The sequence below is a fragment of the Lolium perenne genome, chromosome 5 (assembly GCF_019359855.2).
Source record: "Lolium perenne isolate Kyuss_39 chromosome 5, Kyuss_2.0, whole genome shotgun sequence".
In the NCBI taxonomy this organism is placed as follows: domain Eukaryota; kingdom Viridiplantae; phylum Streptophyta; class Magnoliopsida; order Poales; family Poaceae; genus Lolium; species Lolium perenne.
This window is the reverse complement of record NC_067248.2, coordinates 138,932,368-138,944,716: the sequence shown is the minus strand read 5'-3', so window position 1 is coordinate 138,944,716 and position 12,349 is coordinate 138,932,368. Positions and strand designations below refer to the sequence as shown.

The 12,349-nt window shown below is 46.4% G+C and overlaps 1 protein-coding gene across 1 annotated transcript; it reads right to left on the bottom strand.

Moving 5' to 3' along the window:
- Positions 1-6,956: 6,956 nt before the first annotated feature.
- LOC127300044 (cyclin-dependent kinase B1-1) lies at positions 6,957-10,371 on the bottom strand. Its single transcript, XM_051330119.2, has 7 exons — positions 9,848-10,371; positions 8,796-8,857; positions 8,587-8,698; positions 8,416-8,509; positions 7,871-7,940; positions 7,536-7,674; positions 6,957-7,260 (listed from the first exon to the last, which is right to left on the bottom strand). The coding sequence occupies exons 1-7, from the start codon at positions 10,190-10,192 to the stop codon at positions 7,168-7,170; spliced, it is 915 nt and encodes a 304-aa protein (XP_051186079.1). The 5' UTR covers positions 10,193-10,371; the 3' UTR covers positions 6,957-7,167.
- Positions 10,372-12,349: the final 1,978 nt, after the last annotated feature.

The following is a 12,349-nucleotide window of genomic DNA, read 5'->3' as shown; positions in this document are numbered from 1 at the left end:
ACATGATCAACAATGTTAACAAGCAAAGTATCGCATGGGAAAATGAAAGTAGCATGTGAAGTAGCAAATGGATCATCGAGATCATGCATGCACTCCAAAGGCATCATGTCCACTAGTGGGATCATGGCATCATCAACACCTATGTTGTTACCTTTGTAGGCCGACTCATTTGAGGTAGGTGTTGTGGAGGTAGGAGGATCCATGTGGTCGACATGTCCGTCTTGAAGCAAGCATGGTGAGATATCATCATCTTCATGCACCATGTACATCGTCTCCATGAGCGGGAACTCGTCTTCCGTGGAACCTAGTGCAACATAAGAAGACACCAAAGAGGGAGAGGTTAATGTGTTAGCCAAAGCGATGTCCTCCATGGACCTATCATCTACCTCTCTCAATTCACTTTGTGTATCACTCATGTCCTCCAAACGGAAGCACTCAAACTCACATATGGGGTGGAAGTCACTCAACTCACTATCACTCTCACTCAAGTGGGCTAGGTGGCTCTCATGCTCACATGGGATTGGTACCAACTCATCAATGAAGCATAGGGGAGTAGGCTCGAATTTCTCATCTCCATGCGCCTCCTTGGTTGAAGGGAAATTCCCATGCTCAACCATCTCAACTCCATCGCCTCCCAAGTCATCGTCTATCGGTGGCGCCATGGTGTTGTTGAGAGCTAGGCTCGGCTCAACTTCACCCTTGAGTTCACCTTGTAGATCTCCATCTTGAAGTGTGGGCGCTATAGGCATCTCGGGGACTTGTGCATTTAGCTCGTAGAAGTAGAGCGTCTTGGCGCTTGGCTTTGTGCATTGCCATGCCACGTGACCCTAGGCCTTGCACACCTCACATAGGAGATTGGGACATTCCCGTGGAGGGTGGCCTTGTTGCTTGCACTTGTAGCATCGGAGTCCATAGGCATGTGACGAGGTAGGGGCCATTGTGGTGGTGGCACAAGAGGGAGAAGTCGCCTTATGAGGAAGGTCTTCTTGATGTGCCCTCTCCATCCTTGGAGTGGTAGACACCGAAAGATGGTGTTTGTTGTCTTCGTGTCGAGGCTCTCGTCGTCGTGCTTCATCACCATGTCTTGATGAGTGTCGTCGAAGATCCTTGGGGGATGTTGGTCGATGGCGATCATGAAGTGGCTTGTGGCGGCGAAGCTCATGTGGTGACGTATGTCGATGTAGACCATGAGGTGGTAGTGATCGACGACTATCATGAGATGGTGTGAGTCGATGACGGTCCTTGCCACGCCTAGATGATGGCTCATGCGACTTGGCATATTGCTTGGGGTGCCTTGTGGAGCTTGTAGAAGAGTGTCGATGACGATCATGTTGGGGACGCCCTTGAAGCTCCATATGATGTCCTTGATGTCGATGATCTTGTGCATAAGCACTCTCATGGTGGTGCCTTGTGGAGCTCGGAGAAGTGTGTCGATGGCGATCATGTTGGGGACGCTCTTGATGCTCCATAAGATGGTGCCATCTTGGAGGTCCTCTATCTTCATATGTAGCTCCATTGGCGACGTAGGTGTACTTGGGAGCATCGTCTTTGCTCATCGTGGAGCGTAGGTGAGGCTCCGCCATGGTGTCGATGTTGTACTCGTGGTGTTGCTCCACCATGTTGTCGATGTCGTACTCGTGGCGTTGCTCCACCATGTCGTCCATGAGTGGTGAGCCATTGTCGATGTAGAGCTCGTCGATGTCGTCCTCAAGGTGGTGCTCCACCATGTCGTCCATGCTTGAGGAGCCATTGTCGATGTAGAGCTCCTCGATGTCGGTCATGTCAGTGATGCTCGTGGAGCCATAGTCGGTGTCGAGCTCCACATGTTCCTCCACATCCGCGGTGCTTGAAGAGGTATCCTCCTCGAAGTGCTCCGTGTACTCCTCCGTATCTTCTTCGTCGCTATACATGTTAGCACGACAAGATCTATATGGTGTATGTTAGTGGAAGAACACTACCCCGCAACCTTACCGTGGTATGACAAGATTGGGGTGATCCAACAAAACCGAGAGTTAGAACAACTGTATCGGGTACTCACACAAAGACACACGCAAAAGCTAGCAAATATGGTGTTAGGTGGGTATGGTGGAAAGCCAAAAGACAAAATCCAAGATCAAGTATGTTGTTAAAAGTGGGTGAGGTCCAAAAATCCAAATGTCAATGTGAACATCACTATAAACACGGAAAAGTTGTGGAACACACACACGGGATAAACGGGGTTAGTGCAACCAAAAGTGAGCGGAAAAGTGTATGCAAAGGTGCTCGGTGTCACACTAACACAAGGAGAGCCAAAGCTTTGGTTGCAAATGAAGAGACAACAAGATTCACACGCGGCCTCTCTTCTCTTCTCTCTTTTGCTTAAAAGCTTATGACTCTTTTGTATACGGTGGCACTTGCACTTTTTTGTATCTATGGTGGCACTTGCACTCTTTTTGTGTTTTTGGGGCTTTTTCACGCACTATGTTAGCGTTAGCCTCGCTTTTGCTATCTTGCCACACGAGTTTTGCTTAGAAGCTTGACTCCACACTACGCACACACACCTCACAAGCGGGGCCACATGCAATGTCTCGCAGCACTTGATAAGCAATGCTCGATAGGATAGATCGCAAAAGAAGAGGGGTTACAAGGGGAATGCAAGTTATACCTAGATGAAAATGTTAGGCGGTGTCGGAACACACAACTTGCGATGATGGCGGTGGTGTCAAGAGTACGGTTGCAAGTTCGGGGTGCCTCGGATGTCGTCGCTTGCTTCGGAGCTGCGGGTTAGTTTCACAAACAAGGCACTCAAACCGGAACAAGCAAACACAAGTTAGCGGAAGAAAAAGGGTCAAAGTAGCTTGGCGGTGGTGGCGGTGGTAAGCCGGTGGTGGGTGGTGTCTATGCCCTTGCGGTTGCGGTGGTGGTTGTGGTGCCGCGGTGTTGTTTACCAGTGGTTTGGGAGGGTGGCGGTGCTTGCCGACGGTGGAGAGCGGTGGTGGTGGTTGGCGGTGTAGGTGGATGGGGTGGCGCCCGGTGCAGGGGCCGGTCTGGCCGGGCCTGGGGCCGGCTGCCCCGGTCTGGCGCCCGGTTGGCCGGGTCCTGGGCCGACCGGGCCGGTCTGCCGCCCGGTCAACCGGTTGCTCAACCGGCTGCTCGTGTTCTTGAGCCAAACTCGTCCAAATCGACCCAAATCGAAGGAAAACGATGGAATTGGGGGCTAGAAGTTGGGGAAATAGTAGATCAAGCACAATAACATCGAATCCATGGACCAAAACCACTCAAAACACAACGAAATCGCAGATCCATCAAAAGGCAATTTAGGGCTATTTTTTGGGGATTTTTGGGGAAAATTTTCAGAGATGAAATTGGGTGGGTGGGGGGTCAAATCCGCGGAAACCAAAGGCTGCTGATACCATATGATGAGGTCTAAGACCCCGTTTGTGGCCCGATCTTGCGGTTGACCCGAAATCCAAAGGAGGAAGAGAGGGAGAGCGCGAAGAACACGAAGAACACGATGAACTCATGCACGCACACCAACCCGATACAATCGATACTTACCCCATGGCTCGACGGACCACGCCAGTAGAATCAACCCAGAAGAGACACGCGGTAGAATTCCGAGAGGAGAGATTGGTGAGGGACATGAATCTAGGAGTGGGAGAGAGAGTGGGTAGCACTAGAATCTCACACTCACAAATCCATACATCCAACAAGGGTAGCCTTGATACAAAGGGGATGAAACCCTAGGGAGACAAAGCTCAACTTCATGTCTAAGCCTAAATCTTGTCTAAGGAGTAAAGGGGATGACCTAGGTGCTTATATAGAGGTACAAGGCGACTTGGGCCGAAAAGGTATGCGGTTGATCGACTCGGGCCGTTTCCGGTCGAGTCAGTCCCGTGAAATCCGGTCAACCGGGCGCCAACCGGGCCAGGGACCGGACGGCCTGGCGCCAGGGCCGGTCAACCGGGCGCCAGACCGGGAAGTTCGCAAAAGTTTCCCGGTTTGGCGTCGTACGATGCCGGTTGTCGCCGGGGTGGATCCGGTCTGGGGCCCGGTCTGACCGGCCCTAGGACCGGCCTGGCCGGCCTGGGGCCCGGTTTGGCCGGCCTCTGGGCCGGCTGGGCCTCTTCCTCCCGCCTCTTCTTCCTCTTCCTTCTTCTCTTCTTTTTTTCTTCTTCTTCTCTCTTCCTTGCACCATGGGAGTTCCTTCTCTCTTGGTCCTTGTCGATGTCGGCACCTATGGACACCATGATGATAGGCATGAGGTAGCATACCATTCAAGTTGGTATTGAGGTCGATCATAGAGAGGAAAGAGTTCACCTTGACATATATGGCGGGGGTTTGTGTTGTTGGTCCACTTGGGGGACTCCTTGGCCATGGTGTGGCGTCGACGATAGGCGGGGCTACATCATATCTTCTGCTCTTATTTGAGTCACAAAGCCCGTGTGGGAGAAGTTGCTTCACCGAATCTGACGACGACGAGAGGTGACGATGACAGTTAAGTCCATGGTCTTGGTTGTAATTTTATTTTTTAGTGTTCTTCTACATTTTCCTTCTCTGGGGGTTTTCTACAAATGTTTATGAACAAGTGTCACATGTCATTTCTCGTGGTTTCGGTGTGTTTTTCTTGTAAGTTAGCGATTTCTCAAAACAAAACAAAATCTCAGAAATTGTAGGCTGACCCATTCCTCCATATTGGAGGCCCACATAGAGAGACATGTATGGCTGATACATATCCGACGTATCGATAATTTCTTATGTTCCATGCCACATTATTGATGATATCTATATGTTTTATGCATACTTTATGTCATATATATGCATTTTCCGGCACTAACCTATTAACGAGATGCCGAAGAGCCAGTTGCTGTTTTCTGCTGTTTTTGGTTTCAGAAATCCTAGTAAGGAAATATTCTCGGAATTAGACGAAATCAACGCCCAGGGGCCTATTTTGCCATGAAGCTTCCAGAAGACCGAAGAGAAGACGAAGTGGGGCCACGAGGCGGCGCCACACTAGGGCGGCGCGGCCCAGGTGCTGGCCGCGCGGCCCTAGCGTGTGGGCCCCTCGTGACTCTCCCGACTCTGCCCTTCCGCCTACAAATAGTCTTCATCGCGAAACCCCCAGTACCGAGAGCCACGATATGGAAAACCTTCCAGAGACGCTGCCGCCGTCAATCCCATCTCGGGGGATTCAAGAGATCGCCTCCGGCACCCTGCCGGAGAGGGGATTCATCTCCCGGAGGACTCTACACCGCCATGGTCGCCTCCAGAGTGATGAGTGAGTAGTTCACCCCTGGACTATGGGTCCATAGCAGTAGCTAGATGGTTGTCTTCTCCTCATTATGCTTCATTGTCGGATCTTGTGAGCTGCCTAACATGATCAAGATCATCTATCTGTAATGCTATATGTTGTGTTTGTTAGGATCCGATGTATAGAGAATACTATGTTATGTTGATTATCAATCTATGTGTTGTTTATGATCTTGCATGCTCTCCGTTACTAGTAGATGCTTTGGCTAAGTTGATGCTTGTAACTCCAAGAGGGAGTATTTATGCTCGATAGTGGGTTCATGTCTCCGTGAATCTGGGGGAGTGACAGAAACCCCTAAGGTTATGGATGTGCTGTTGCCACTAGGGATAAAACGTTGATGCTATGTCCGAGGATGTAGTTATTGATTACATTACGCACCATACTTAATGCAATTGTCTGTTGTTTGCAACTTAATACTGGAAGGGGTTCGGATGATAACCTGAAGGTGGACTTTTTAGGCATAGATGCATGCTGGATAGCGGTCTATGTACTTTGTCGTAATGCCCAATTAAATCTCATAATACTCATCATATCATGTATGTGCATGGTCATGCCCTCTCTATTTGTCAATTGCCCAACTGTAATTTGTTCATCCAACATGCTATTTATCTTATGGGAGAGACACCTCTAGTGAACTGTGGACCCCGGTCCATTCCTTTACATCGAATACAATCTACTGCAATACTTGTTCTACTGTTCTCTGCAAACAATCATCATCCACACTATACATCTAATCCTTTGTTACAGCAAGCCGGTGAGATTGACAACCTCACTGTTTCGTTGGGGCAAAGTACTTTGGTTGTGTTGTGCAGGTTCCACGTTGGCGCCGGAATCCCTGGTGTTGCGCCGCACTACATCTCGCCGCCACCAACCTTCAACGTGCTTCTTGGCTCCTACTGGTTCGATAAACCTTGGTTTCTTACTGAGGGAAAACTTGCCGCTGTACGCATCACACCTTCCTCTTGGGGTTCCCAACGGACGCGTGCTGTACGCGTATCAATGGCCATCAGCCTATTCCGCAACCACACGCATGTTTACATGCCAGCTGTTGATAGAGACCTAAGTGAGATCCTGCCTAAATCTTATTTCTAATTCATTTGGTTTTTTTAGTGCAAATTTTTAGTCTCAAAATTTTCCTAAATTTTTTAAAATGGTATCCCACTAGACAACTCACCTCACATCGACGTGCCGAGGATGTGGCAAGCACACTAAAGGCACAAAAGTACTCCCTCCGTTTTTATTTAGTTTGCATTCTAGATTTAATCAAAGTCAAACTTTGTCAAATTTAATGACAAACACTCATAGTATATAAAAAATATCAACAACCATAATACCAAAGACACATAGTATAAAAATATAGTTTATAACAATTCTAATACCATAGAATTTATACTGCAGATTTTGATGTTTTTTTTCAAAATATTTACGCAAACTAACTGTGAACGGGAGGGATTACTACCGCCCTACTGTAATCTGTATCGCTCTTTACCGAGAGGATGTAATGTCCAGGCACCAAACAAGCACACGTCAGTACCAATTACCAATATGGAGAAAGCTCTTCCAAACTGTTAGCTGATAACTTAAGATCAGGTTTACTGAGTGGCAGTTCAGTCTCCAACCTCAAAGACAAAAAAAGATTACCGGACGATAAAGAAGAACATCAGCAGAAAATGAGATAACATCGCAAAGTAACTGAATAGTTTACTGAGTGGCAGTTCAGGTTTCGACCTCACGAATCCATACAACAATCACATAAAAAGATAGGCACATCGGTTATACGCTCACTAACAAAACTGTTAGCTGATAACTTAAGATCAGGTTGCCTAGATGGCAAGCAAATCTCCCCGCTTCATGGCCAAAGCAAAAGACAGCAACAGCTAGAACTGGGACTTGTCGAGGCTGTCGAAGTAGCGATGGTCCATGGCGGCTTTAGCTGAGATCCTATTTGCTGGATCAAACTGAATCATTTTCTGCAGTAGAACAGACAACAAACTATCAGCTCAGATCTTGTTTAAGATGAGAGACCCCTATTACATAATGCTGGATCAGCAAGAAAAATAACTTGAAATATGTAGAGTTGAAGATAGAACTTAGGATGAATATTAATTCTGGAGCACAGTATCAATTTATCTTGTTGACTTGCCAAGAAGGCCCCTTCTTATCGTGAAGCATATTATTTATTGGCTTCTTTTATTTCTCTTACTGATAAGAAATTATAGCATTTTATATCAGTCTCGTAATTTACCGATAACAGGTCAAGTCCTTCAGGCTCCAATGTTGGAACAGCACGTGCCAAACTCTGTGCCTGCCAGCGTGGATATTCGTGCCAGTCTCTCAGAGAACATACTCCAGGCCACTGCTCTTCAGTAGGAGTTCCCAACAACCTTTTCAGAAGCAAATTTTAGTCACACATAGCATTCCAGTTATTATAAATTGACAGGACGCATACAAGATGAATAAACTCTCAGATGGTATACTAACAAGTACTTCAATCATTTTACCTATTGAAGCTACAGTCTACCATGATCAACTAGGCATATTACATATTGTGGTACTTATGCAGAGCAGCAGTAAAATTACCTGAAAATGTGAAGCAGCTGTTGCAACTCTGAGTCACCAGGAAAAAGAGCTTGTCTTCTGACCATTTCAGCTGTAATAGAAAGTTACAATATCATAATGGCACATATAAGATCTAGTCAAGAAAAGCAAGAAAAAAACTTCAATCGGAAGTATAATATGTTTATGTTTATTTGACTGGACAGTAATTCAAAGAACTGAGGAGCGAGGACTACTGATAACTGGAGCTTACTTCGATTTAAAACGAAAGCATGTAAGTATAATACTTATCAGATGTTTCTTTACCCCTATCCTGGACAAGATGCACGCTAAAAACTTCACAATTATTGGAACAGATCGATCATTTTGTTGGTTTGTTCATAATTTTACTCTGTTTGATGTAAGACAAACTAAACTGTTTTTCTCCTCGACAAACTGTACTCAAGTGTGACAAATCATCTGATATTGTACTTTGTTCTGTAGGATGTGCATAGAATGTGTTTTTACTTCTGAATACAAGGACGAGGGATTACGTAACAAAGATCAAAGGCTAACTGTAATTGGCTTACCAAAGATGCAACCAATGGACCAAATGTCAACACCAGTTGAGTAATGTGTTGCGCCAAGTAAAACTTCAGGAGCTCTATACCAGAGCGTCACAATCTACAAAACTTATAACATGAGCAAGGAACATAATAGAGCATGCTCAGTACAAATGTCTGGATGAATAGCAGCAGTACCTCATGGGTGTAACTTTTCATTGGAACAGTAAAAGCTCTACTTAGCCCAAGATCTGCAATTTTCAGTAACCCTTTCTCCTTGTCAACCAGCAAATTTTGTGGCTTTAAATCCCTACAAATCAAGAAGGATAGCATAAATGACACAGCTACAAATGCAATGGTGTACGGAGATGAATGTCCAGAAAAAAAGAACAGATCAAAAGTCTAACCGGTGAAGGACACCATGGGCATGGCAATGCGCAGTTCCTTTGCATAACTGGTATAAGAAACTCTACAAGGAGGAGAAAAAAGTTACTCATTGTCATTTTCATATAGAAGTAATCAAGTAATAACATGGAGTGCAGGGTACATGGTCGCGCGCAGGAGCATGTGTATGGAGAGAGAAATATATATGAAAAGGAACTAGTGGTTAAAGATAGTATTCTACGCAAATATTAGAGCCGACTTCCTGTGGCGCAAACTGTCTAGTGCATGAATAATCTTTAGTCTGAACGAAAGTAAAGAGTTTCTATGGAAGCAACAGCAAGTAGCAGCATATCTGTCTTTGAAGGAAGGAAATCGTTCTTTTATATTGGGCATGGGGCACATTTCTGAATTTGACAATGAAAGTAGAAATTAAGAATTGAATAGCACTAGCAAGGTGCTGCAAATGTTCTCAGTTTACATTCCTAATTGTTCTTTCGCAACTGTGTATGCACGAGTGTACACCCGTGCTTTCCATCAATATTAGGTTGGTATGTTCATCTGATTCTTCTATGAAAATCTGTTCTAACCTTTATCAATCAGTTCTTGCAAATTTCTGTGTGGAACTACGATCCATACCATCCACATTTCTCAACATCAACATTGTATGAATCAAAATGCAGTAATTGGTGTATATCACCCACCAAGGTGCGATTAATGTTGGCAGCCTACATTCCTGGTAGGTCTTTGGCAACTGTATATGCACAGACCCTTGCTTCCCATGAATTTTTTTAGGTTACCATAGTTACAACTTACAAGCATGAAGCATTAGATACGTCGATCTGATTCTTTTACGATCTGTTCGGATCAGCACCGATCTCAGATTTCTTTGTCCGAAAAATGCAGTTTGTAATCTGAATAAAAGTGCAGAGGGGTTTGTTGGTAGGTACTAGTGAACTTGAACCCACAAAGCCGTCAATTTTAGTCTCGTGGCGGCCGATTTCAGTAGTACCGTATGAGACCGATATGAGCTAAATCAAATAGCAGTACGGTATAATAATTAGTTAGTGAGTGTTACCTTGATGACCTGCGTGGGCAGCGGCTTTGGCGACGGCCCCTTGCGGAAGCCGTCGACGAACTTCTTGAGGTCGGTGTCGAGGAACTCGAAGACGAGGTAGAGCACGGCCTTGCCGCATGGCTTGGTGACCTGCTCGACGGAGAGGAGGCGGACGACGTAGAGGGAGGAGGAGAGGAGGCGGAGGAGGGAGATCTCGCGGAGCGCGGTGGGCGGGATCCCCTCCTCGTCCATCTCGAGGCGGGTCTTCTTGAGCGCCACCAGCTGGCCCGTGCCCGCCACCCGCGCCTTGTACACCTTGCCGTACGTGCCCTCCCCGACCTTCTCCAGCTTCTCGTACTTCTCCATCGCCGCCGCCGGATCTTTCTCGTTGACAACTAGGTGGTGGGTGGTGGATTTGAATTGGCGGAAGGAAGGAATGAGAGAGGGCGTGAAGAAGAAGGGAGCGGGAAGGCTGGGCAACGGTCGAATTGAGGAGGGGCGCGGGGAGGAATTGGTTTAGCGGCGGTGGGTAATGATGAGAGTGTGCACATGGCAGTGCTGGAAGTGCAGTGCGGCGCGTGTCTGCCGGCCAACGGCTATGCGCCATGCCAGTCCGCTCCTGCTTGGGCTGGATGTAGAAAGTCAAGTTTAAACCTCAATCCCTATAGTTTGGACAGATCATACCCTGAACTTAAAATCGGCACACTGAACTATCTAAACCTGGTCTAAATTAAACCCTGTCAATATTTGGCGCACCGGCCTACGTGTCATGTTAATCTCATATCCCAATCCACCTGTCTCCCCTCCCCATCTAAAAAAAGAAAGGATGGCAATGGACCGGGTTTATACGGATATAGGAAAACCAGATCCATGTCCAAATCCACCAGCCTCGCTCTGCCCCACCCACGAAAGTATCCATGGGCATGGATGTCGCCCCAAATCCAAATCCGATGGATACCTGGATATCCATGGATATCCATGCCCATAAAATTTGAGTACCATTTCAACATATTTCACTTGCATTTCATCAATAATAAGCTAACATTAATATTTTGGCAGCATTTTGACATTATTTCAGTAGCATTTCAGCCGTAATTATGTCGACAATTTATAGGAATATCAAAGCAACAATATATCACATAACCGAGGAGGCGGAGCAATCAACGAAGATCCACGGTCAATGCGGCCGGCGGAAGCCCTACCAGCACAAGGCGGTTCCGTGATTATTTAGAGTATAAAATCATTAAGGCTTAAATTAATGGTTTGTGATTTGGGCCTAAAAAGGACAACCAATCGTAGGTAAAATTGCATGTGTCACTGACATGTGGGTCCCACATGTCAGTTGGATATCCATCGAATACCCATGGAGCAAAAGCTCGTGCCCGCTCCATGAATTATCGGATATCCGCCCCATGAAATCCGTGGATACAACCAACCCTCCGTACCCGTGCCCGGCGGGTCAAATATCCATGGATACCCAGATTCGTGGATAAAATTGCCATCGTGAGGTGGCACTAGGTGGCATCGAGCTCGGGCCGGATCGCAAGCGGCGTGGACGGAACGGGATTAGCATCGTCAGCAACGACATGGAGTTGGACCTAGTAAGAACGAGTAGCAAGGGCGAGAAGGGGGCAAAGGATGGATGAGACCGGCTGCCTAACACCGCAGTTGTGTTGGTGAGGCTGTACCATATCAGTGCAGTGGCAGGGTTGGTTAGGCATCAACCAACTCCTCCATTGACCTTGCGTAAGTGTAACCAACTCGATCATGTCTTTTTTGCTCTATTCCATCAATCAATCCATTAGGATTCTCAGAACAGAAAATAATCGATTTGTCCATCCATGAAGGAGGATGATAATAACCTCGATGTGGACAAGCATGAGAGGATGATCATCTCCTAGACACACTCGCACACATCCTTCATCCATTCCCTGCACGTGCACAATACAATCCGCACCAACTATCACAAACAAGGCGGGAATAAGCAAAGGCTAAATTCTTGTAGCCACCACACACCCCACATTGGCCGAGCTTGCTCGCCGCGATATCTAACACATTGGGGAAGAGTGAGCGAGGATATATATTAATTTAGTTTTTTTTTCCGAAAACAAGCTTAGGAAATCAGGATTAGATAATTTAGTGTGCAAACGATAGGGATTTTTAGTTTAAGGTTTGATTCGCCCAATCTCTACAAGTTTAGGTTTAAAACGGTTTTTTCTTCTTGGGAAATCTTCAGCCAACTTGTTTGCGTTCATCGAAGGATTGTCGGGTGCTCCTATACATCGCTTTAAGCGATGCAAGGGACCGAATCGCTTAAGGACCACGACCTGGCCGGCCCATCTGGGTCCGCGGTCGCTAGACCTCCGGTCGTTCACTCCGGTCGTTCGGGACTCAAATCCCTGAATGCTATCATTATGGTTTTCTGTGGTTTTTTTTTTAATATTCAAAATTTAAATAAATGTTCGAATTTAGAAATTGTTCAGACTTTGAAAATGTTCAAACTAGAAAACTATTCAGATTTGA

Excerpts from the sequence above, each read along its gene's own strand:
- LOC127300044 (XM_051330119.2), bottom strand. The coding sequence starts at position 10,192 with ATGGAGAAGTACGAGAAGCTGGAGAAGGTCGGGGAGGGCACGTACGGC. Across the intron at positions 8,699-8,795 it reads GCCCATGGTGTCCTTCACCG|GGATTTAAAGCCACAAAATT; the intron begins GTTAGACTTTTG and ends CTTGATTTGTAG. Across the intron at positions 7,261-7,535 it reads AAGGACTTGACCTGTTATCG|AAAATGATTCAGTTTGATCC; the intron begins GTAAATTACGAG and ends GTTCTACTGCAG.